Raw genomic sequence first — 26,001 nt, 5'->3', positions numbered from 1 at the left:
TGGGCGACAGAGCAAGACTCTGTCTCGGAAAAAAAAAAAAAAAAAAAAAAAAAAAAAAAAAAAAAAAGAAAGGAGAGGTCGGGCCTGGTGGCTCATGCCTGGAATCCCAGCACTTTGGGAGGCTGAGGCAGGTGGATCACCTGAGGTCAGGAGTTTGAGACCTGCCTGGCCAACATATAGTGAAACCCCGTCTCTACTGAAAATATAAAAATTAGCTGGGTGTAGTGGCGCATGCCTATAATCCCATCTACTTGGGAAGCTGAGGCAGGAGAATTGCTTGAACCCAGGAGTTGGAGGTTGCAGTGAGCCAAGATTGAGCCATTAAGCCATTACACTCCAGCGTGGGCAACAAGAGCGAAACTCTGTTTAAAAAAAAAAAAAAAGCCAAACAAAAGAAATGGAACTTTTAAGCAACATTTGGGGCCCACCTGGCAACCTACAGGTCCTAGCTGTTGATGGGTTCTTGGAAACTGCAACTTTAAGGGTAACTGTATATCAAAACCATTTTTTTTCCCATCAGTGTTACAGTGAAACAAAGTTATTCCAGGACCTGCTGCTGTACATACTTTTGGTAAAAATCAGTTTCCAAGAACCTATTGTGGATGTTAAGAGAGGAGTTATCTTGCCGCGATGACTCTGGGAGGTGAAGCCACTTTATTCCCATGCTTGTTAACCTTGTGCAGGTGCGGGAATGCAGGTGGCTGAGTAGGTCAGATTGAGGACATTGCAGCGCAGCTCTGGTAAAAGAGTGACATTCTGGATGATGGTGAGAAAGGGCCTGCCACCATAGCAGTAGAACTCAGGTTTGATAGGCAGGAAAGAATGTCCGTATAATTTGGGAGGTTCTGGTGTGTGCCCGCAGAGGGGAGCTACGTGAAGCTTCTCAGGATGAGGGTGGGCATTTCTTGTTACTGACCACTTACAGGACAGCGAACATTTGCTGTTTCCCTGCACACGTCCCTGCTGAACCCATGCAGTGTCTTGTGAGAGCAGGGAGTTTGTAGACAGCCGCTGGGCCCCTCTGCCCCGAGTGCTGCAGTGGTGTGGGAGTGAGAGTGTGGCAGCTTCGGTGCTCAGCCCACTGGAGGGGGACAGTCACTTGCAGATGTAATGTCCCCTGTGCTCACTGTGCCGTGTCCACTGTTGCCCCCTCTGGATATGCTACCCAGGCGTCTGCGCCTTGGTCTGTACCTTTTATATTCTCCAGCAACGGGCTCCTCTGGTCTCCGGCATCTGCTTGGCTTGTGGCAATGGGATGAAGAGGGTTGGAGGACGGGGAACAGGGTTCCAGAGGTCTGGGGGAAACTGAGGTTGGGTTTCTCTTCCCACGGCTGGCTCCCTCCCCAGGCTGTGGGATGGGTGTGGCTGCATCCTCTTCGGCCCCAGCTGCAGTCTTGCTCCCCTTCCAGCAGCCTTCTGGGCTCCAGCACCCCTCCCCACCTTACCCCTTCAGACCTAGCAGGCCCTGATTTCCCAGGGTGGCCAGCACCTGTGAGCTTCCACATTTCTTGTTCATGTTCGTTGAGACTATTCATCCCTTTGTCGATAGTCTGCACATTAACCAATCCCCCAGTGACCTCATCTCTTTCGTAAGGAAGCTGGGGCAGAACCAATAGGTTATTTTTATAGAACAGGGGTCAGCAAACTACCCTCGACCTCTTGGTAAAGTTTCCCTGAAACACAGCTGTGCCCATTCGCTTACTTGTCCATGGCTGCTTTTGTGCTCCAACACAAAAGCTGTTACTCAAATTGTTGATTTGCTGTTCCTCAAATCAACAGCAGATTTGAGGTACTGGAACAGAGACCAGAGGGCCTGAAAAGCCTAAAATATTTACCCTCTGGCCCTTTAGAGATTAAGTATGTTGACCCCGTGGTATGGAAGCCAGCACATGTCTGGCCTGAGGGCCATCAGGCCTGAAAGGAGCCCTGAGTCTATTCCTTATGAATTGGGTACCCTTGGCCTACACACTTTACCTCCCAAACCTCGGTTTCCTCACCTGTGGAATAATCATTGCGCGTAAGTTATTGTAAGAATTGCAGTTACCTTTATCAGCTACTTTTCCAGGAGCTGCTCTCGTTTGAGGATGTGGCGATGTACTTCACCAGAGAGGAGTGGGGCCACCTCGACTGGGGTCAGAAGGACCTCTACCGAGATGTGATGCTGGAGAACTACAGGAACATGGTCTTGCTGGGTAGGACACAGCTTGAAGATTGGGCTTTGTCTGTGTTCTGAGTGTCTGTGCAAGCCCTTAGTCCCTTATCTGCAATTCCAGAATCAGAAAAAGTGCTGAAAACTGAAATTTTTTTTCATAACTTGTGTGGCTACAAGCCCTGACCAGACATCACCACAGTGAAACCTGACTTCACCCCATAGGAAACCATTTATTGTCTTTATTTTTCCAACTTGGTGTGCATATCTGTATACCCAACTTCAGAAATAACAGTGTAGGCCGGGTGCGGTGGCTCACGCCTGTAATCCTAGCACTTTGGGATTCTGAGGCAGGTGGGTCACCTGAGGTCAGTAGTTTGAGACCAGCCTGGCCAATATGGTAAAACCCATCTCTACTTAAGATACGAAAATTAGCCAGTTGTGGTGGTGCACGCTTGTAGTCCCAGTTACTTGGGAGGCTGAGGCAGGAGAATCGCTTGAACCCAGGAGGGAGAGGTTGCACTGAGCCGAGATCACGCCAGTGCATTCCAGCCTGGGCGACAGAGTGAGACTCCATCCCAAAACAAAACAAAACAACAACAACAATAACTGTATTTGAGGGCACCACTCCAAACCCTACTGGGGATGATACGTTATGTAAAATATTTACACCAGGTCACCTTTCTGAAATTGGAAAAATTCTGACTCCTAAAACACATCTGGTCCTAAGGGTTTCACATAAGGGACTGGGGACAGCGAATAGTCGTGTTGTGTTAGGGCTCAGACAGAGACACTTCATGCGTTCTTCACTCTCACCCCATGTTCCTCATCTGTAAGACCTCCAGGAGTTGAGAATTATGGTAGATTTACATTCCAAAGGCTCACTTCTTATGCTCTTGAAAGTCTTTTTCTTTCTTTTCTCTGGAAATGGGTAACTTCTTGGTGTGTAGCGTTAGTGGGTGCTCAGGAAATGATTTTAAGCCAGCTTCATTTCTGAACCTTCACTGCTTCCATCTTTTCAGGAGCCTACCCTGTCCTATTCCACTGTAGTCTCCTACTGTGGGAATTGCCTTGCTAAATAGTTTTCTTTCTGGGGCCACATGTTTAACCCCTGCACTGACACTCTTAGCACAGAGTCTTGACCACCTCTTGTGGGATCGTCCACCCACCTCTGGATTTTTATAATTTTAATTTTCCCTTTAAAAGCATTACAAGGCCAGGCACGGTGGCTCACGCCTGTAATCCCAGCACTTTGGGAGGCCGAGGCAGGCGGATGATGATGTCAGGAGATCGAGACTATCCTGGCCAACATGGTGAAACCCCGTCTTTACTAAAAATACAAAAAATTAACCGGGCGTGGTGGTGGGCGCCTGTAGTCCCAGCTACCTGGGAGGCTGAGGCAGGAGAATGGCGTGAACCTGGGAGGTAGAGCTTGCAGTGAGCCAAGATCGCGCCACTGAACTCCAGCCTGGGCAACAGAGCAAGACTCCGTCTCAAAAAAAAAAAAAGACATTACAAGAGCATACATAAGTACATGAAAGGCATAGAAAAGGAGGAGGAGAAGAGGAAAGTGTTCATGAGTAACACTGTTAATATTTTGGAAGATTTCCTTCCAGTCTTTTTTTCCTATGCCTTTACAAAAGTAGCTGAACATATTCTATGTGTAATCCTGTAATCTGTTTTAAACCTAACATTATTGTATCAGCGTTTCCCTACAGAATCAGTAAATGAGCATAATATAATTCCATTGTGTGATCCATGATACTATTTCATTGTTTTCCCATGTGGGAACATTCAGCTTGGCTTTGTTTTTGTTCGTTGGTTTGCTTGTGTATTTATAATGTTTGAATAGATGTTTCTAAGTATAAATCTTTATATGAATTTTTGATCATTTCCCAAGATACTTTCCCAAAATCAGAATTTTGAAGTTAAATGAGATGGCACTTTAATCTTTATTGATTACTGAATGATTCGTCAACAAAATTTGTACTGTTTTGCATATCCAATAGTAACATTTGAGAGTGTGTCTTTTTTTTTTTTTTTTTTTTTTTTGGTCTGAGACGGAGTTTCGCTATTGTTGCCCAGGCTGGAGTGCAATGGCACCATCTCGGCTCACCACATCCTCCACCTCCCAGGTTCAAGCAATTCTCCTGCCTCAGACTCCCTAGTAGCTGAGATTACAGGCATGTGCCACCACGGACGGCTAATTTTGTATTTTTAGTAGAGACAGGGTTTCTCCATGTTGGTCAGGCAGGTCTCGAACTCCCAACCTAAGGTGATCCACCTGCCTCGGCCTCCCAAAGTGCTGGGATTACAGGTGTGAGCCACCATGCCCGGCCTTTTTTATTTTTTTGAGACAGAGTTTCACTATTGTTGCCCAGGCGGGAGTACAATGGTGCGATCTCTGCTCACCGCACCTCCGCCTCCCGGGTTCAGGTGATTCTCCTGCCTCAGCCTCCTGAGTAGCTGGGATTATAGGCATGCCCCACCACGCCTGGCTAATTTTGTATTTTTAGTAGAGATGGGGTTTCTCCATGTTGGTCAGGCTGGTCTTGAACTCCCGACCTCAGGTGATCCGCCCGCCTCAGCCTCCCAAAGTGCTGGTATTACAGGCGTGAGCCACCATGCCTGGCTGAGAGTGCTTTTTTACTATATCCCTGCCCTCTTTTATGGATTTTACTAGTTCTAAAAATAATTTTGATCACAGAAAATTTGGAAAACACGTCAGTACATACAGTAGATAATAAAAATCACCTGCAGGCCTACTTTCCAGAAATAACTCTTGTTATTAACATTTCAGTTTCCTTTTTCCCAATCCGTCTTGTGTCTATTACAGGGCAAGGATCCCTTATCCAAAATGCTGGGGACCAAAAGTGTTTTGGATTTCGGATTTTTTTTGGATTTTGGAGTACTCACATATATGTAATGAGATAATTTGAGGACCTGACCCAAGTCTAAACAGGAAATTCACTTATGTTTCATATACACCTTAGACACATATCTTGAAGGTCCTTTTATCTTTCCCTGGAGAAGGCTGAATTAACTGTGTGTTGTGCGCCTGCGTTTTGACTGCCACTGGTCACATGAGGTCAGGTGTGGAAGTCTCCACTTCTGTCAGGTTAGTGCTTAAAAAGTTTCAGATCTGGGAGCATTTTGGATTAGGGATGCTCAAACTGTATTACTTACTTACACACGCATACATAACACACACACTACATTGTTTTTTTAAAACAAAATTTGGGGCCAGGCATGGTGGCTCACGCCTGTAATCCCAGCACTTTGGGAGGGAGGCTGAGGCGTGCAGATCACCTGAGGTCAGGAGTTCGAGACCAGCCTGAGCAACATGGAGAAACCCTGTCTCTACTAAAAATACAAAATTAGCCGGGCGTGGTGGCACATGCCTGTAATCCCAGCTATTCCGGAGGCTAAGGCAGGATAATTGCTTGAACCCGGGAGGCAGAGGTTGTGGTGAGCTGAGATTGTGCCACTGCACTCCAGCCTGGGCAACAATAGCGAAGCTCCGTCTCAGAAAAAAAAAAATTTGGATCATGCTATATGTGAGTTTTGTATTCTGCTTTAAAATACATAGGCAGCATTTTTCTATTTTAATAAATAGTTGGGCTGGGCGTGGTGGCTTATGCTTGTAATCCCAGCTCTTTGGGAGGCCGAGGCAGGCAGATCACTTGAGTTCAGGAGTTCGAGACCAGCTTGGCCAAAATGGTGAAATCTCATACCTACTAAAAATGCAAAAATTAGCTGGGCGTGGTGGCCACGTGCCTGTAATTCCAGCTACTTGGGAGGCTGAGGCAGGAGAATCACTTGAACCTGGGAGGCGGAGGTAGCAGTGAACAGAGATGGTACAAGTGCACTCCAGCCTGGGTGACGAGAGTGAAACTCTGTCTCAAAAAAATAAAAATAAAAATAAAAAACTTAGCCGGGTGAGGGCGACAGCACAGACTCCGTCTCAAAATAAATAAATAGATTTATAAATAAATAAATACATAGTTGGCTAAGTACAGTGGCTCAAGCCTGTAATCCCAGCACTTTGGGAGGCCGAGGTGGGTGGAGCACCTGAGGTCAGGAGTTCGAGACCAGCCTGGTCAACATGGTGAAACCTGTCTCTACTAAAAATACAAAAATTAGCTGGGCATGGTGGCGGGTGCCTGTAGTTCCAGCTACTTGGGAGGCTGAAGCAGTATAATTACTTGATCCTGGGAGACAGAGGTTGCAGTGAGCCGAGACTGTCACTCCAGCCTGGGTTACAGAGCAAGACTCCATCTCAAAAATAAAAAAAACAAACAATTGAATACAAGGATTTTTAATATCTGCCTAATAGTTATGCCTTCACCGCATTAATGTGCTACGCTTGATTTAATTGTTCCCTTTCGATATTCAGTTTATTTCCAGTTTGACGCTGCAATCCCACTGTGCTGAACGTCTCTGGCACATTCATCTTGGTTGCAATTGTACTTTAGGCTATATTTCTAAGAGTGAAATGACCACAGCCAAAGGTATGAACATTGTTCAGGCTTTCAATAAATACTGCCAGATATTTACAAAGATTGTGCCAGTCTCTATTCTCACCAGCCCTTCTGATTATTGTCCTTATCTCTGCTTGCCACTGAGCTCCCGGGCCATGTCTCTGTAACTCACTAACGGGCACATCCCATTTACTTCCCCATGAGTAGGATTTCAGTTTCCCAAACCTGAGGTGATCTGTCAGCTGGAGAACTGGGACGAGCAGTGGATCCTGGATCTACCGAGAGCTGGGAGTAGGAAGGCTTCCGGTAGTGCTTGCCCAGGTGGGTGAGGAAGAGACCCAGGCGAGTGGAATCAGGAAGAGGAAGGGAAGGCACGTTAGTGAAGCCCCTTCTGTGTGACAGACGCAGAGCCAGGTGCTGGGCATATATTATCCCACTTCTTCATCGCTGCTGCCCTGTGAGGTGGGAGGAAGATCGGCATCCCTACTTCCCAGATGAAGAGACTAAGATTAAGAAATCTTGACCGGGCGTGGTGGTTCACGCCTGTAATTCTAGCACTTTGGGAGGCCAAGTCGGGTGGATCACCTGAGGCCCGGAGTTGACCAGCCTGGCCAACATGGTGAAACCCCGTCTCTACTGAAAATATAAAAATTAGCCAGGCGTAGTGGTGTGTGCCTGTAATCCCAGCTACCTGGGAGGCTGAGGCAGGAGAATTGCCAGAACCTGGGAGGCAGAGGCTGCAGTGAGCCAAGATCACGCCACTGAACTCCAGCCTGAGTGACAGAGCAAGACTCTGTCTCAAAAAAAAAAAAAAAAAAAAAAAAAAAAACTCACACAGGCCTGGTATGGGGGCTCACACCGGTAATCCCAGCACTTTGGGCAGTAGAGGCAGGAGGATCACTTGAGCCCAGGCGTTCAGGATCAGCCTGGGTGACATGGTGAAAACCCATCTCTACAAAAAATACAAATTTAAGCCGGGTGTGGTGGCGCACGCCTGTAGTCCCAGCTACTCAGGAGGCTGAGGTGCAAGGACCGCTTGAGGCTGGGAGGCAGAGGTTGCAGTGAGCTGAGATTACATGACTGTACTCCAGCCTGGGTGACAGAGCAAGACTCTCAAAAAAGAACTCTCACTGTTGGGAGGTGGACACTGGGGTTTGACTTCAAGTCTAGAACATTCATCCTGTCTCTCCTGCAGGAAAAAGCGCTGCTCGGACACAGCTGCTCTAGTGTTTTCTAAGTGACAGCTCTCAGGGCACCCTAGATGCCCCTTGATTCCACCCTCATTTCTTGTCCTCTCTCTGTGCTGCCTCTTGTTCCCTTGCTTTGTTTTGTTTCCATATTACTCCCGTATTTCCTGACATATCTGCATTTTTCTACTTACTGTGTCCTGATGCAGCTCCTCCTGTTTTTCACATCCAAGGTTTCTCCATGGCACTACTGACATTTTGGGCTGATGAATTCTCTGGGGGCAGGATGGGGGCATGTCCTGTGCATTTTAGGATGTTAAGTAGCAGCCCTGGCCTGCACCCACTAGATGCCATTTGAACCTCCCCAGGTGTGACAACCAGAAATGTCTCCAGACATTGTCTGAACCCTGCTCACCCCTAGTTGAGACCCATTGCTCTAGTCAGTTGGCTTTTGTCCCTATTTCCCTCTGGTTCCTTTTCTGTTCTATACTTTGTCCATTTTTAAGCAGATGTTTCACCTAGAGTTATTAAAAACTTGTATCTAGGCCGGGTACAGTGGCTTACACCTGTAATCCCAGCACTTTTGGAGGCCGAGATGGGCAGATCGCTTGAGGCCAGGAGTTTGAGACCCACCTGGCCAACATGGTGAAACCCCATCTCTACTAAAAATAACAAAACTAGCCGGGCGTGGTGGTGCGTGCCTGTAATCCCAGCTACTCGGGAGGCTGAGGCACGAGAATCTCTTGAACCCAGGAAGTGGAGGTTCCAATGAGTTGAGATCATGCCACTGCACTCTGGCCTAGGCATGTCTCAAACAAAAAGCATGTATCTTGAAAAATAACACGCTACCTCTTTGACATTTATTGGTGCCAAACAACTTACTAGAGTAAGTTGTTTTTCTGATAATGGTGATGGCCTCTGCTCTCACATTCTCTGGCATACACACTCCTGTGCATTTTTAGTGAGTTTGTTGGTGCCGAGAGCTCTTTTTGTTATGACAGTGAAGAGTCCATTGAAATTCAGAATTTTGGGCTGGGTGCAGTGGCTCACGCCTGTAATCCCAGCACTTTGGGAGGCCGAGGCAGGTGGATCACTTGAGGTCAGGAGTTCAAGACTAGCCTGACCAACATGGTGAAACCCCATCTCTACTAATACAAAAATTAGCTGAGTATGGTGGGCTGGCATCTGTAATCCCAGCTACTCGGGAGGTTGAGGCAGGGGAATCACTTGAACCTGGGAAGCGGAGGTTGCAGTGAGCTGAGATCGTGCCACTGCACTCTAGCCTGGGCAACAGAGCGAAACTCCGTCTCAAAAAAAAAAAAAAAGAAAAGAAAAATTCAGAATTTTGGCCTCTTGAGTGTGACGATGTAAACAAGAGATCACTTCTTAGCTTCATTTGATTGTCCTAGAGCCCTAACAGTTGGCTTCTCTTCCTTTTTTTCTTCTGCAGTGGATAGGTCATTTACATCTTTTCTTGTTATTTGGCTAGGTTCTGAAGCCAGACACAGGATGAAAAAGCTAACTCCAAAACAGAAGTTTTCTGAAGATTTAGAGTCATATAAGATATCAGTGGTAATGCAGGAATCGGCCGAGAAACTTTCAGAAAAGTTACATAAGTGTAAAAAATTTGTGGACAGTTGCAGGCTTACTTTCCCTACTAGTGGCGATGAATACAGCAGGGACTTCCTTCAAAACCTTAACCTTATTCAAGATAAGAATGTGCAAACCAGGTGGAAGCAGGGCAGGTATGATGAGGATGACAAACCCCTCAATCAAAGATCTTTTCTTTTGGGGCACGAGCAAATTCTCACAAGAGCAAAGTCTTACGAATGCAGTGAATGTGGAAAAGTCATTAGGCGTAAGGCATGGTTTGATCAACATCAAAGAATTCACTTCTTAGAGAATCCCTTCGAATGTAAGGTATGTGGGCAAGCCTTCAGACAGCGGTCAGCTCTTACGGTCCATAAACAGTGTCACCTGCAAAACAAGCCATACAGATGTCATGACTGTGGAAAGTGTTTTCGGCAGCTCGCGTATCTTGTTGAACATAAGAGGATTCATACCAAAGAAAAACCCTATAAATGTAGTGAATGTGAAAAAACCTTTAGTCAGAATTCAACCCTTATTCGACATCAGGTGATCCACAGTGGAGAAAAACGCCATAAATGCCTTGAGTGTGGAAAAGCCTTTGGCCGGCATTCAACCCTTCTGTGTCATCAACAGATTCACAGTAAACCGAACACCCATAAATGCAGTGATTGTGGACAGTCCTTTGGTCGGAATGTGGATCTCATTCAGCATCAAAGAATCCATACAAAGGAGGAATTCTTTCAATGTGGAGAATGTGGGAAAACGTTTAGTTTTAAGAGGAATCTTTTTCGACATCAGGTCATTCACACCGGAAGCCAACCCTACCAATGTGTCATATGTGGAAAATCTTTCAAGTGGCACACAAGCTTTATTAAGCACCAGGGCACTCACAAAGGACAGATATCCACGTGATATTAACTGGAAAGCAGTCATTGAAGGACTAGAACTTCTACTTCAAGTGTGTATCACATGATTGTTTTCATGAAAAGCAATAAATGTAACAAAGAGTTTTTCTATGGGGGCCCTCTTTTTGTGGCCAATCTGCTGCCCTAGTGAAGAAACACTTCAAAGGAAATGTTAGCCTGGGCAACATAGTGAGATCCTGTCTCTACAAAAAACAAAAAAGCCAGGTGTGGTGGCTCACACCTCCAGTCCCAGCTACTGAGAAGGCTGAGATGGGAGGATCGCGTTAGCCCAGGAGTTCAAGGCTGCAGTGAGCCATGATGTGTCACTGTACTCCCGCCTGGGTGACAGAGCAAGGCTGTCTCAAAAAAAAAAAAAAAAAAAAAAAAGAAAAGAGAAAAGTTTACTAGGCTGTTGTGTTCACTCTCTTGCACCCTCTATGCCCTCATCCCCTCCAGCCTAGTTAAGGCAGAAGCGAGCCATAGAAGCTTTGCCCTGTGGTTGCCAGGCTGGGGACCATTGAATGGGTTGTGAATGATTGAAGGACTGAGGAATGGGCCAGGTGCAGTGGCTCACGCCTGTAATCCGAGCACTTTGGGAGGCTAAGAATGGAGAATCACTTGAGGTCAAGAGTTCAAGACTAGCCTGGCCAACATGGTGAAACCCCATCTCTACTGAAAATACAAAAATTAGCTGGCTATGGTGGCATGTGCCTGTAGTTCCAGCTACTTGGGAGGCTGAGGCAGGAGAGTTGCTTGGACCTGGAAGGCAGAGGTTGCAGTGAGCTGAGAACACACCACTGCACTCCAGCCTGGACAACAGAGTGAGACTCCATCTCAAAAAAAAAAAAAAGGATTGAAGAAGAATGCTTTTCCTGTATTACAAACAACTATGACCTGCTAATGTTTAGACTTAAAAAAACAAAAAAAACTAAGGGCTACTCACTAGTAACTAGTGAGGTATGAAGAACTGCTAAAAGTTGCCCATAATCAGGCCGGGCGTGGTAGCTCATACCTGTAATCCTAGCACTTTGGGAGGCCAAAGCGGGTGGATCATGAGGTCAGGAGTTCAAGACGAGCCTAGCCAAGATGGTGAAACCCCGTCTCTACTAAAAATACAAAAATTAGCCAGGCACAGTGACGGGCACCTATAATCCCAGCTACTTGGGAGGCTGAGGCAGGAGAATCACTTGAACCCGGGAGGCAGAGGTTGCAGTGACCCGAGATTGCATCAGTGCACTCTATCCTGGGAGACAGACCAAGACTCCGTCTCAAAAAAAAAAAGTTGCGCATAATCTAAAATGAATGTGTTAGTAGATTCTGGAAAGAGCTATAAGTCAGTATTTGTAATAGGTGCTGTGGGCCCTGCCGAAGTCCCTCTGGCCTTACTTACACCTTCTGTGGGCTTCATCTAACTGTGTCTGCACCTTGTGGCCTGAGGGCAAAAGAGACATCCTGGGAGCAGCCGTCAACCAATCATTGATGGGCATTTGATAAACACCAAATTCTCCATCTCCCCATGTGTGGAAAACTCTGAAGCATGTGTTTTAGTTTCCAGAGGTTCCCCAGGAATTGCACACAGGCACTCACCATGGTAGCTGCCTCATTGGGTGACTTCTCTGTCTTCCACCTTCCCTAACAGTATTGCAACCTCTCCCCAACAAATAAACTCCTTGTATTCAAAAAGTGTCAATTATGGTCTCTGAGGAGCCATATCCCTTCTGTTTTCACAGTTATTATAAGCACATTCTAACATTCAGTTTAAATAGGTTGAGCTGAGTGTATTCTCCCTAGAGCTCAACAATATAAGAGATACACTTAAATTATTTTGATATCCTAAACATCATCCTATGTCTGTATTAAACATTGATCTAATTTGCCGGGCGTGGTGGTGGGTGCCTGTAATTCCAGCTATTTGGGAGGCTGAGACAGGAGAATCGCTTGAACCGGGGCGGTGGAGGTTGCCGTGAGCCAAGATTGCACCACTGCATTCCAGCCTGGGCGACAGAGTGAGACCCTGTGTCAAAAAAAAAAAAAAAAATTGCTCTCAGGCCAGGTGCAGTGGGTCACACCTCTGATTCCCCAACACTTTGGGATGCTGAGGCGGATGGATCACTTCAACCCAGGAGTTTTGAGACCAGCCTGGCCAACATGGCAAAACCTTTTTTTTTTTTTTTTTTTTTTTTTTTTTTTTTTTGAGATGGAGTCTTGTTCTGTCGCCCAGGCTGGAGTGCAGTGGTGCAATCTTGGCTCACTGCAACCTCTGCCTCCTGGGTTCAAGCGATTCTCCTGCTTCAGCCCCCCGAGTAGCTGGGACAACAGGCACCCGTCACCATGCCCAGCTAACTTTTGTATTTTCAGTAGAGATGGGGTTTCGCCATGTTGGCCAGGCTGGTCTTGAACGCCTGACGTCGTGATCTGCCAGCCTCAGCCTCCCAGTGTTGGACTTATAGGCGTGAGCCACTGTGCCCAGTCTCTCTTATACTTTTAAAGTATAAAAACTAGCTGGGTATGGTGGTTGTGTGCCTGTAGTCTCAGCTGCTTGGGAGGCTGAGGTGGAAGGATCGCTTAAAAACCCAGGAAGTTGAGGCTGCAAGTGAGCCAAGATCATGCCACTGCACTCCAGACTGGGCGACAAAGTGAGACCTTGTTTTTTTTTTTAATTAATTTTTTTAAAAAAAGATAGTTTGTATTTACAATTTTCTCCAATGACCAGGCATTCAGGCACTTGTCACTCAGATTAATCCTCATGTTTAAAGAAGATACAAACAGGAGAGAACTGTTAATTCACTGAGTAGTCATATCCAAAGCGCAGCCATCCTGAGATGGCTACAGACTTAGAGGGAGGTGTAGATGCTGTCCAGGCCAGACACCCTTCAGTTTCCAGACAGTTCCTAGAGCAAGAGAAGCCACCATTACCTATACTCAGACTAGACTCACGGTTCTGCCCTGTGTTTTTCAGAGGCCAGCAGGCCAGTAGTACTGCTGCTTCCTGATGATATTCCTTCAAGCAGAGGCCTCTATTACATGTGCCCCAGCTCACCTGCATTGGGAGAGGGTGGTCTCCTGACCGTGATGGTGGGTGCCCCTAGTGGAGCTGAGCAGACACCCCCTTCCCTTCATTTTCACAGGACCTGGAAAGGACAAGCACACTTGCTCTACTGGAGATGATTTTTATGTTCTATTTTATTCATTTCTGCACGAAATACTCAAAATTTGTATACTAAGCCTTGTGATATCATGATAAATATATATTTGGTCTTCATCCTCAGTGACTAGCAGAGAGCTCCCCAAACCTTGGAGAATTCCTGAGGGATAAGGGTGCCAAGAGCATCTTTTAATACTTGGTCTTTTGACACTTGTTCCTCACACAGAGCTGCTAAACTCACTGGAATTTCCTTTTTTTTTTTTTTTTTTTGAGACGGAGTCATGCTGTCGCCCAGGCTGGAGTGCAGTGGCCGGATCTCAGCTCACTGCAAGCTCCGCCTCCCGGGTACACGCCATTCTCCTGCCTCAGCCTCCCAAGTAGCTGGGACTACAGGCGCCCGCCACTTCGCCCGGCTAGTTTTTTGTATTTTTTAGTAGAGACAGGGTTTCACCGTGTTAGCCAGGATGGTCTCGATCTCCTGACCTCATGATCCGCCCGTCTCGGCCTCCCAAAGTGCTGGGATTACAGGCTTGAGCCACCGCGCCCGGCCGGAATTTCCTTAGTGATGCATGTCTTTGTTCTAACAAGGCAACTCTTGGATTCCCGATGGGTTCAACTTGGGGGCTGGTCACTGGTAAGACCAAGGCATGATTAGAAACTTGGAAGCCAAGGCGGGCGGATCACGAAGTCAGGAGATAGAGACCATCCTGGCCAACATGGTGAAATCCTGTCTCTACTACACTACAAAAAGTTAGCTGGGCATGGTGGCGAGTGCCTGTAGTCCCAGCTACTCAGGAGGCTGAGGGAGGAGAATGGCGTGAACCCGGGAGGTAGAGCTTGCAGTGAGTTGAGATCTGGCCACTGCACTCCAGCCTGGGCGACAGTGCGAGACTCAGTCTCAAAAAAAAAAAAAAAAAAAAAATTGGAACTTCCAGTTTAAGGAGAATTGCTTGAACCCAGCAGGTGGAGGCTGCAGTGAGCAAAGATCGTGCCACCGTACTCCAGCCTGGGCCACAGAGGTAGACTGTCTTAAAAAAAAAAAAGAAATCCACTTTGGGAGCCAAGGCAGGCAGATCCCCTGAGGTCAGGAGTTTGAGACCAGCCTGGCCAACACGGTGAAATCCCGTCTCTACTAAAAATACAAAAATTAACTGGGCGCAGTGGCAGGTGCCTGTAATCCCAGCTACTCGGGAGGCTGAGGCAGGAGAATCGCTTGAACCCGGGAGGTGGAGGTTGCAGTGAGCCAATAATCATGCCACTGCACTCCAGCCTGGGTGACAAAGCAAGAATCCGTCTCAAAAAAAAAAAAAAAGGTTGGGCGCGCTGGCTCACGCCTGTAATCCCAGCACTTCGGGAGGCCGAGACTGGCGGATCATGAGGTCAGGAGATTGAGACCATCCTGGCTAACACGGTGAAACCCCGTATCTACTGAAAAATACAAAAAATTAGCCGGGCGTGGTGGCAGGCGCCTGTAGTCCCAGCTACTTGGGAGGCTGAGGCAGGAGAATGGTGTGAACCCAGGAGGCAGAGCTTGCAGTGAGCCGAGATCTCGCCACTGCACTCCAGCCTGGGCGACAGTGCGAGACTCTGTCTCAAAAAAAAAAAAAAAAAAAAAATTGGAACTTCCAGTTCAAGGAGAATTGCTTGAACCCAGGAGGTGGAGGTTGCAGTAAGTGAAGATCGTGCCACTGTACTCCAGCCTGGGCCACAGAGGTAGACTGTCTTAAAAAAATAAAAAAAAAGAAATCCACTTTGGGAGCCAAGGCAGGCAGATCCCCTGAGGTCAGGAGTTTGAGACCAGCCTGGCCAACACGGTGAAATCCCGTCTCTACTAAAAATACAAAATTTAACTGGGCGCAGTGGCAGGTGCCTATAATCCCAGCTACTCGGGAGGCTGAGGCAGGAGAATCGCTTGAACCCGGGAGGTGGAGGTTGCAGTGAGCCAATATCATGCCACTGCACTCCAGCCTGGGTGACAGAGCAAGAATCCGTCTCAAAAAAAAAGAAATCAGTAAGTCAAAAAACTGAACTCCTAGGCCCCTAGAATGGGAAAGAGGGACTATGTAAAATTAGGTTTTCTGGAAAGTGAAAAATAAGAGTGTTTCTTGTGAGCACTGAGCTTTACCAGGTCTTCTGGGGATTATGAAGTAGTTGAAACCCTCTCTACCGTCTAAGGACAAAGGCAAATTTTAAAAGACTAAAATACATTCTTAGAGAAGTATTAGTACCTGTAGTGAGCAAGATTTGGTTCAAAATAAAGAGGCTGGGCGTGGTGGCTCATGTGTGTAATCCCAGCACTTTGGAAGGCAGAGGTGGGCAGATTGCCTGAGCTCAGGAGTTCACTAGCAGCCTAGGCAACACGGTGAAACCCCATCTCTACTAAAATACAAAAAATTAGCCAGGCGTGGCACGGTGCGCCTGCAGTCCCAGGTACTCAGAAGGCTGAGGCAGGTGAATTGCTTGAACCCAGGAGGTGGAAGTTGCAGTGAGCCGAGATCATGCCACTGCACTCCAGCCTGGGTGACAGAGCAAGACTCCATCTCAAAAAAAAAAAAAAAAAAAAACGAAGTAAATAAAGGTAGGCTGGGTGTGGTGGCTCATGTCTGTAATTCCAGCACTTTGGGAGGCTGAGGCAGGAGGATTCCTTGAGCCTAGGAGGTTGAGACCAGCCTGGGCAACATAGCAAGACCCTATTTCTTAAAAAAAAAAAAAAATAGCTGGGTGTGGTAGTCTGCCTGTGGCCCCAGCTACTCAGGAGGTTAAGACAATCACTTGAGCCCAGGTTGAGGCCACAGTGAGCCATGATCACACCACTGAGCTCCAGCCAGGGGAATATGATGAGACCCAATCTCAAAAATAAACACATAAATAAAGGTAGAGCACAGATGACAAGGACAGAACCCTCTTACATGTTGGCCTCACTCTTATCATCAGAAGTCTCTTACCTGGCACCAGCTCACATTTCAGAAGGCCCCTTACTTCCTCATTCCTCACTCAAACTATCAGTCTGTAATGGGGCTCAGGACAGATTGAACCTATCTTGTAGGAGATCCTCAAGGAAGATCCATAATTGACTGATATACTCCAAATGGCAAGGAATGTCGTTCTGGACAGGAAAAGAAACAGGCCAAGTCACACAGAAACATATCAAAATGATAGCACTTTATTTCTTTCTTTTTTGAGATAGAGTCTTGTTCCGTTGCCCAGGCTGGAGTGCAGTGGCGTGATCTCGGCTCACTGCAACCTCCGCCTCCTGGGTTCAAGTGATTCTCCTGCCTCAGCCTACCAAATAGCTGGGATTACAGGTACGCACCACCACGCCCAGCTCATTTTTGTATTTGTAGTAGAGACGGGGTTTTACCATGTTGGCCAGGCTGGTTTCAAACTCCTGATCTCAAATGATCTGCCTGCCTTGGCCTCCCAAAGTACTGGAATTACAGGCGTGAGCCACCGCGCCCAGCCGACAGCACTTTATTTTGATGAATTCTTTGGTGTCGGATAAGGTGTGTACTTTGTCTAAATCTTTCCCCACATTCAAGACATTTGTAAGGCTTTTCTCCAGTGTGAATTCTCTGGTGTTTAATGAGGGTTGCACTCTGATTGAAGCGTTTCCCACAGACAGAACATTCATAGGGCTTCTCCCCAGTGTGGATCCTCTGGTGTTTAAAGAGGTCGGAGCGCTGTTTGAAGCTTTTCTCGCATTCTTCACACTTATAGGGTCTCTCCCCTTTATGTAGTCTCTGATGTCTAAAAAGGTGGGAAATATGACAGGTTTCCCCGCATTCCTCACATTTAAAATGTTTGTCTCTACTGTGGGTACTTTGATGACGATTTAGGTGTGAATTCTGCCTGAAGCGCTCCCCACATTTCAGACAGGTGTATGGCTTCTCACCTGTGTGTGTCCTCTGGTGCTTGGTCAGGGCAGCGCTCTGGCTGAAGCTTTTCCCACATTCTTGGCAGCCATAGGGTTTCTCACCTGTGTGGATTCTCTGGTGTCTAAAGAGGTCAGAGCGTTGTTTGAAACTCTTCCCACAGTTACCACATTTATAAGGTCTTTCTTCACGGAGCTGCCTCTGGGTCTCAAAAAGGTTGGAATGATGGAAACTGTCTCCACTGTCAGACTTGTGAGGTTTCAGCATGTGCCACGTCACCATGTGGAAACTCTGCTTGCACTTGTTCCCGTGTTCCTCACTGTCTGTGGGCCTCTCTGCTTTTGGGATGTGCTGACACAGAACAAGGTTGGAGCGTCTGGCACTGTTCTGCAGGTCATTATTTTTAGAGTCTTCCCCTTCTATGGAACCGTTCTTGTTGACATCTGAGATGCTGTTGCGTCCTTGTGCTTCAGGAGAATTTTCAAGTTTCAGGGGGAAGGGGTTTCTGGACTGCTTTTCCACGCTGTCCTCATGGGTACTGCCACACTTAGACAACAGGGGGCGCTTCCCCTGGAACGCTTCTTGTAGTCGCCCCTGTGGCTCTGCTTCTAAAATTTCTTGCATTGGAATCAACTCTTTGTTCTCAGCTCTGCTTTCCAAACCTGAAACATGAAAATACAAATTCCTGCCATTGCATTTCTGTGCAACACTGAAATAAGCAAGTGCTGGCAGAATGTTAAATCCTCAAATCCCTTTTACTTTTTATTTTAATTAATTTATTTTTTGAGAAGGAGTCTTGCTTTGTCACCAGGCTGGAGTGCAGTGGCCTGATCTCAGTTCACTGCAACCTCTGCCTTCGGAGTTCGAGTGATTCTCCTGCCTCAGCCTCCAGAGTAGCTGGGGTTACAGGCACACACCAGCACATCCAGCTAATTTTTATATTTTTAGTAGAGATAGGGTTTCACCATGTTGGCCAGGATGGTCTCTATCTCTTGACCACATGATCTGCTTGCCTCGGTCTCCCTATTTATTTATTTTGAGACGCAGTCTCACTCTGTCGCTATTTATTTTGAGACAGAGTCTCACTCTGTTGCCCAGGCTGGAGTACAGTGGCGCCATCTCGGCTCACTGCAACCTCTGCCACCAGGGTTCAAGTGATTCTCCTGCCTCAGCCTCCCAAGTAGCGGGGATTACAGGTGCCAATTCTGCTAGTTTTAGTAGAGACAGGGTTTCACCATCTTGGCCAGGCTGGTCTTGAACTCCTGACCTTGTGATTCACCTGCCTTGGCCTCCCAAAGTTCTCAGATTACAGGGTGAGCCACAGCACCCAGTTTATATTTTATTTTATCTTAGCGTATCTTATTGTATTTTTGAGATGGAGTCTCACTCTGTTGCCCAGGCTGGAGTGCAGTGGTGTGATCTCTGCTTACTGCAACCTCTGCCTCCCAGGTTCAAGTGATTCTCCTGCCTCGGCCTCCCGAGTAGCTAGGATTACAGGCACCTGCCACCATGCCCGGCTAACTTTTTTGTAGTTTTAGTGGAGACAGGGTTTCACCATCTTGGTCAGGATGGTCTCAAACTCCTCTGACCTTGTCATCCACCCACCTTGGCCTTGCAAGGTGTTGCGATTACAGGAGTGAGCCACTGCACCCAGCTATTTTATTTTTTTGAGATGGAGTTTCGCTCATTGCCAAGGCTGGAGTGCAGTGGCATGATCTTCGCTCACTGCAACCTCCAACTCCCAGGTTCAAGCAATTCCCCTGCCTCAGCCTCGAAAGTAGCTGGGATTACAGGCACGTGCCACCACACCAGGCTAACTTTTGTATTTTTAGTAGAGATGGGGCTTTACCATCTTGGTCAGGCTGGTCTCAAACTCCTGACCTCAGGTGATCCACCTGGCCTTGGCCTCCCAAAGTGTGGGATTACTGGCGTGAGCCACTGTGCCCAGCCTATTTTTTATTTTTTTGAGACAGAGTCTCACTCTGTCACCCAGGTTGGAGTGTAGTGGCATGATCTCGACTCACTGCAACCTCCACCTCCCAGGTTCAAGTGATTCTCCTGCCTCAGCTTTCTGAGTAGCTGGAATTACAGGTGCCCATTAACTGGCGTGGCTAATTTTTGTATTTTTAGTAAAGACGGGGTTTTACCATGTTGGCCAGGCTGGTCTTGAACTCCTGACCTCAAGTGATTTGCCTGCCTTGGCCTCCCAAAGTGCTAGGGTTACAGGTGTGAGCCACTTCGGCCTCCCAAAGTTGTGGGATTACAGGTATGAGTCACCACACCCGGCACAAGGGAGCAATTTGAGCAAAGCTCTGAAGCTTTGCTTCCTACAGAGCTAGAGTAGAATATTTCAGGCAGAGCGGTCACATAGCACAAAGACCAGGAGGCAGAGGGGCTTGGCATATTTTGGAGCAGCAAGGCAGTGTGGCCAGAGTGGGTGAGGGGCAGCGGAAGGGATGGGTGGGTAAGCAGGGTGCCAGGGCCCCTGCACATCAGGCATCACAGGCCCGACTAATTTTTTGCATTTCTAGTAGAGACGGTGTTTTACTATGTTGGCCAAGTGGGTTTTGAACTCCTGACCTTGTGATCTGCCCACCTCGGCCTCCCAAAGTACTGAGATTACAGACGTGAGCTATCACCTGGCCAAAATGTATTACTATTTTTTTAATTAAAAAAAATTTTTTTAAAAAGATGGGGTCTTGCTGTGTTGCCCAGGTTGGTCTTGAGCTCCTGGCCTCAAACAATCCTCCCATCTGGGCCTCCCAAAGTGCTAGGATTACAGGTGAGAGTCACCGTGCCCGGCCAACAGCAAATGTTGACGAGAATGTGGAGAAAGAAAAATTCTCAAAATTGCTGGTGGCGTATACATTAGTTATGAGCTCTTTGGAGAGTAAGATGAATATACAGTTGTCTCCTCTTCTCTGTGGGAACACATTCCAAGACCCCCAGTGATGCCTGAAACTGTGTATAGTACCAAAGCCTCTCTCTCTCTATATATATATATAATGTTTTTTCTTATACATATGTCCCTTTAATCAAGTTTAATTCATAAATTAGGTACATTAAGAGATTAACAGTAACTATCAATTATAACAATATACTTAACTAGGTTTGGTGGCTCACACCTGTAATCCCAGCACTTTGGGAAGCTGAGGCAGGAGAATCACCTGAGGTCAGGAGTTCAAGACCAGTCTGGCCAACATGGTGAAACCCCATCTCTACTAAAAATACAAAATTAGCTGAGCATGGTGGGGCGTGTCTGTAATTCCAGCTACTCAGGGGACAGAGGCAGGAGAATTGCTTGGCTTGGGAGGCAGAGGTTGCAATGAGCTGAGACCACACCACTGCACTCACTCCCCCTGGGCAACAAGAGGAAAACTCCACCTCAAGAAAACCCCCAAAACCAAAGACAAAAAATGAAAAACAAATGCTATACTGTAATAATAGTCATGTGAATGTGGTCTCTGTCTTAAAATATCTGGTTGTATTGCATACTGTGGGTAAGTGAAACCACAGAAAGCAAAACCAGGAAGAGGGGACTACTGCCTGTCTCTAGGCATATTCTCTTCAGAAACTCCAACATAGGAACAAATACACAAAAATATGCAAGAATATACAAGAATGTTCGGTGCAACGCTGTAATGGTTAAAACTTAGGACACCTAGATGTCCATTAACAGAAATGGATAGAATTCTGGAGTATCTGGACAGTAAAACAGGTAGAGCTCCATGCATCAACATGAGTAAATCTCAAAAATGTAATACTGAGTTAAAAAAAAAGCCGTACAGTAATGATATACAGCGTGGAGCTACGTGTCTATGTAGAGACAATATAAGACATGCATGGAAGTCATAAACCCAACAGTCAGCTTACTGGCTACCTCTAGAGAAGGATAGAGGAGAAGGATTTCCAGGAGGCTATGTGGGAGCCTCACCTCCAGCTGTAACATATTTCTCTGGCAATGTGGCCAAGTATTAAGATCGGATAAACTTGGGTGGTGGACACAGGGAATGGTCATTATCTATTTTTCTTTTTTATAGTTTTCTTTATGTATAAGACATTAAAAATGAACCAAAGTAAAAAGCTGAATCTAGCACCTAGCAGTACATAGGCTCCTGCCTGGGTTACAGAAGACACCTGAAGGCTCTCAGCCCAAGTCTGGGAATGGCATAATGGCTCAGGGATGGTAATGGACCACCCCTTCACAAATCACACACCACAACAAACCAGCAGAGCAACAGCACTCACTAGGCGGAACTGTGCTCCCGGAATCCTTCTGTGCACTCTCTCTGCAGAAGTCCCTCCGTGCTGGGTCCAGGCGCTCCCACTCCTCCCAGGTTAGAGACACAGTCATGTCCTCGAAAGTCGCCATCCCCTGGGAACAACACAAGAGCCCAATTCAGTACCTGCTGTCCCTGTACAGCATTATCGCTCTTCTTGAGTCTTGTACTGACCAGGGAGTTTGGAGAGATCAGAGATAGAGGCTGACATTCTCTTGTAATCCTGAAAAGCCTTTCTGTGGACTATTTACACTAATTTTGGGGGTAGGTAAGAGCAAAATATTTCTTTAACTTGTATCACTGTGATGTATGGGAATAGAAATATGACACAGATTAAAAGTACACACGACCGGGCGCGGTGGCTCATACCTGTAATCCCAGCACTTTGGGAGGCCACGGCGGGCGGATCACCTGAGGTCAGGAGATTGAGACCAGCCTGGCCAACACGGTGAAACCCCATCTCTACTAAAAATACAAAAATTGGCCGGGCGTGGTAGCGGATGCCTGTAATCCCAGCTACTCAGGAGGCTGAGGCAGGAGAATCTCTTGGACCCGGGAGTCAGAGGTTGCAGTGAGCCGAGATCGCGCCATTGCACTCCAGCCTGGGCGACAAGACTGAAACTCCACCTCAAACAACAACAACAGAAAAGGAAAAAAAAAGAAAACAAGAAAAAAGAAAACCAGTAATCCGTGTTGGCTTTATGCTGAGGTCTATAAAGTCATCTCCTGGATGGATCTGTCACTGTGGCCTGCGGAAAGGAAGTCCATACACACCCCAACGTTCACACGAAATGTAATAAGGAAATAACTTCCGAAACGCAGAGCACCCCATACACGCCTATTTTCCACACTCCCACCTCCAGAATGGGTCTTTCGCTTCTCACCTGAGGTGAGGTTCCATCGAGCGCTCGCTGCAGAGCCCGCACCACGGCCACTGCCTCCTCCCCACTCTCCGGGCAGTGCTCTCGCACCCAGGCTTGGAGCTCCTCGGGCAGGATGGTGAGGAACTGCTCCAGCACCAGCAGCTCCAGGATCTGCTCCTTGGAGAGCAGCTCAGGCCTCAGCCACCGACGACAGAGTTCTCGGAGCCGGCTCAGCGCCTCTTCCGGTCCAGCCACCTCCTGATAACGCAGCTGCCTAAAGTGCAGTCGAGAAGTTTCGGGGTCTGGCCAAGCCCCTGGATAGCCGGGCTCCCAACTTCCGGGTGAGTCTTCCTCCACTTTCACGGGCAAAAGTCCGTCGCGTTGGGACGGCGCCGCTTCTTTGGACCTCGCAGCCATTACCCAGGGTCCCAACTCGGCGTCACTGCCGCGACTCTGGGCGGTCAAGCTGGAATTCATCTTTCTCCGGCATGTGCTGCCCTTCCTGGAGTCTTCCTTTCAGGTGAAGAAAGAGCAAACCCAAGGAACTCATCAGCCCTCAAACCCTCCGGTCCCAAACACCGGGCCCCACCACACCAGGCCCCTCTCCCACACTTCTTCCTTTCCTCAGCTTTGCGCCTACAGCTCCCTCAGTCCAGCCACCGAAAACATCCCGTGCCGGAAGTGTGTCACGGACGCCCTGCGGCACCCTTCCCTGCATTTCCGGGGCCTCTCTAGGCGCCTGATGGGGTGAGGTGCATCTCGCTGGTTTATCGTCGGAGCCCCGCCCGACGCAGTGGGTCTTGACGGTTTCCTGCAGCCCAGGGAAATACAGGCGTCCGAGCCGGTGGCCCGAGCTCCGGCAAGTGCGGGAACTTTCAGGATTAAATAGACAGAGTCTGGCTCTGTCGCCCAGGCTGGACTGCAGTGGCGCGATTTCGGCTCACTGCAACTTCTGTCTCCCGGGTTCAAGCAGTTCTCCAGCTTCAGCCTCTCAAGTATCTAGGACTACAGGTGCGCGCGAACACGCCCAGCTTTATTAATTTTTTTGTAGGGACGGGGTTTCACTATATTGCCCAGGTTGGACAAAGTTTTTTGTTTTTTCTTTTTTGAGACGGACTCTCGCTCTGTCGCCAAGCTGTCTTAGCCTCCTCAGCAGCTTGGACTACAGGCGCGCGCCACCATGCCTGGCTAATTTTGGTATTTTTAGTAGAGATGGCGTTTCACTCTGTTGGTCAGGCTGGTCTCGATCTCCACACCTCGTGATCCGCCTGCCCTGGCCTCCCAAAGTGCTGGGATTACAGGCGTGAGCGACTGCACCCGGTTAGAAGAAGTTTTTTTGTGTTTTTGGTTTTTTTTTTTAGACTAAGTGCTTCCATGTACATCAGATGTTAACGACTTTGATCCTAACAAAGATGAGGAAATTGAGGCTCAAAGATGTGTCCTGGCCTGGCTCAGTGGCTTATGCCTGTAATCCCAGCATTTTGGGAGGCCAAGGGGTAGAGAGCGCTTGAAGTCGGGAATTGGAGACCCCCATCTATACAAAAAAATAAAAAATTAGCTGGGTGTAGTGGCGTGCATCTGTAGTCCTAGTGAGAGGGGAAGCCAGTTGGACTTCCTGGGTGGAGTGGGGACTTGGCCTTTTCTGTCTTACAAGAGGTTTGTAAAAATGCACCAATCAGCGCTCTGTAGCTAGCAAGAGGTTTGTAAAATGCACCAATCAGCGCTCTGTAAAATGGACCAATCAGCAGGATACTAAAAGTAGCCAATCGCAGGGAAGATGGAGAAAAGGGCATTCTGATATGACAGAACTAGGACATGGAGGGGACAAATAAGGGATTAAAAGCTGGCCACCCCAGCCAGCAGCGGCAACCCGCTGGGGTCCCATTCCATGCTGTGGAAGGTTGGTTCTTTTGCTCTTCACAGTAAGTCTTGCTGCTACTCTTTGGGTCCGTGCCATCTTTAAGAGCTGTAACACTCACTGCGAAGGTCTGCAGCTGCATTCCTGAAGTCAGGGAGACCAAGAACCCACCGGAAGGAACCAACTCCTGACACACCACTTACTCAGGAGGCTGAGGTCAGAGGATCCTTTGAGCCCAGGAGGTCAAGACTGCAGTGAGATATGATCCGACCACTGCACTCCAGCCTGGGTGACAGAGCAAGAGTCTATCTCTAAAACAAAGTGCCTTGGTTGATGTCAAGCTGCTGGTGACTTGCAACTTGCATAAAATGAGAGGATCGCTTGAGCCCAGGAGTTCCAGACCAGCCTGAGCAACATAGTGAGACTGCATCTCCATACAAAATTAAAAAAAAATTTTTTTTTTTTGAGATGGAGTCTCGTTCAGGTTCAAGCGATTCTCCTGCCTCAGCCTCGCGAGTAGCTGGGATTACGCTTCGCGAGTAGCTGGGATTACAGGCGCTTGTCACCACACCCGGCTAATTTTTTGTATTTTTAGGAGAGATGCAGTTTCACCATGTTAGCCAGGATGGTCTTGAACTCCAGACCTCGGCTCACTGCAACCTCCGCCTCCTGGGTTCAAGCAACCCCCCGTCTCCACCCCACGCCCAAACAAACCAAACACTATTTATCAATCCAGGCATGTTTAATAACTAGACATAAAAATGTCACCTATGGTGCCAGGTGTAGTGGCTCACACCTGTAATCCCAGCACTTTGGGAGGCCAAGGTGGGTGGATCACCTGAGGTCGGGAGTTCAAGACCAGCCTGACCAACATGGAGAAACCCCGTCTCTACTAAAAAATACAAAATTAGCCGGGCATGGTGGCTTATGCCTGTAATCGCAGCTACATGGGAGGCTGAGGCAGGAGAATTTGCTTGAACCCGGGAGGCAGAGGTTCCAGTAAGCCAAGATCGCACCATTGACTCCAGCCTGGGCAACGGGCAAAACTCCATCTCAAAAAAAAAAAAAAAGAAAAGAAAGAAAGAAACTAGTCATCTTGGCTATCTCTAGAGAGAAAAATGAATGTAGAAAGAGAATGAGAGGAAGACTGTAAGTGCCTTTCTGAATTTTGACTCATGCAAATCTGTTATCTATTTAAGAAATAAATTATTGAAATGCAAAAGGTATTTATAAATAATTCAGGCCGGTTGCGGTGGCTCGCCCCTGTAATCCCAGCACTTTGGGAGGCTGAGGCAGGTAGATCACAAGGTCAGGAGATCGAGAGCATCCTGGCTAACACGGTGAAACCCCGTCTCTACTAAAAACACAAAAAATTAGCCAGGTGTGGTGGCACGTGCCTGTAATCCCAGCTACTCGGGAGGCTGAGGCAGGAGACTCACTTGAACCTGGGAGGCGGAGGTTGCAGCGAGCCGAGATCGCGCCACTGCACTCTAGCCTGGGCAACAAAGTGAGATTCCGTCTCAAAATAAATAAATAAAAATAAATAAATAATTCAAATGGAGGTAAATATATTAGAAAAGAATGGATATCCACCTTAAATTTTTTTTTTTTTTTTTTAGACGGGCTGTCTCTGTCACTGAGGTGCTGAAGTGCAATGGCACAATCGTAACT

At 47.5% G+C, this 26,001-nt stretch overlaps 4 protein-coding genes across 14 annotated transcripts in view; 2 read left to right on the top strand and 2 right to left on the bottom strand.

Annotated features, from left to right (window-relative positions):
* ZNF789 (zinc finger protein 789) overlaps positions 1-10,417 on the top strand; it is a 102,573-nt gene extending 92,156 nt beyond the window's left edge. For 2 of the 8 annotated variants that reach the window (XM_050784063.1, XM_050784059.1), the window contains 3 exons: positions 2,066-2,192; positions 6,838-6,951; positions 9,307-10,417. In XM_050784063.1, coding sequence (XP_050640020.1) covers positions 2,066-2,192; positions 6,838-6,951; positions 9,307-10,319 — 1,254 coding nt within the window. In that variant the 3' untranslated portion in view covers positions 10,320-10,417. Of the gene's footprint in view, positions 1-105; positions 767-2,065; positions 2,193-6,545; positions 6,706-6,837; positions 6,952-9,306 lie in introns of those variants that run through there. The other 6 variants (XM_050784061.1, XM_050784057.1, XM_050784065.1 and 3 more) reach the window with 4 other exon arrangements.
* Positions 1-26,001, bottom strand: part of ATP5MF (ATP synthase membrane subunit f) — a 140,104-nt gene that overhangs the window by 22,277 nt on the left and 91,826 nt on the right. The window lies entirely within an intron of this gene.
* Positions 1-26,001, bottom strand: part of ZNF394 (zinc finger protein 394) — a 103,083-nt gene that overhangs the window by 76,613 nt on the left and 469 nt on the right. Inside the window, exons 1-3 of one of the 2 annotated variants that reach the window (XM_050783986.1) lie at positions 22,494-23,210; positions 21,578-21,704; positions 16,984-17,991 (exon numbers count right to left, since the gene is read on the bottom strand). In XM_050783986.1, the coding sequence (XP_050639943.1) occupies positions 16,984-17,991; positions 21,578-21,704; positions 22,494-22,949 (1,591 nt within the window). In that variant the 5' untranslated portion in view covers positions 22,950-23,210. Of the gene's footprint in view, positions 1-16,786; positions 17,992-21,577; positions 21,705-22,493; positions 23,211-26,001 lie in introns of those variants that run through there. The other variant, XM_050783987.1, reaches the window with a different exon arrangement.
* ZKSCAN5 (zinc finger with KRAB and SCAN domains 5) overlaps positions 23,261-26,001 on the top strand; it is a 33,550-nt gene continuing 30,809 nt past the window's right edge. For both annotated transcript variants that reach the window (XM_050783958.1, XM_050783959.1), the window contains exon 1: positions 23,261-23,483. The gene's annotated coding sequence lies outside the window, so the exon portion shown is untranslated. The remainder of the gene's footprint in view (positions 23,484-26,001) is intronic.

The sequence above is a fragment of the Macaca thibetana genome, chromosome 3, assembly GCF_024542745.1.
Source record: "Macaca thibetana thibetana isolate TM-01 chromosome 3, ASM2454274v1, whole genome shotgun sequence".
NCBI classification, from domain to species: domain Eukaryota; kingdom Metazoa; phylum Chordata; class Mammalia; order Primates; family Cercopithecidae; genus Macaca; species Macaca thibetana.
The sequence above is the reverse complement of the archived record's forward strand: the minus strand, read 5'-3'. Positions and strand labels throughout refer to the sequence as shown.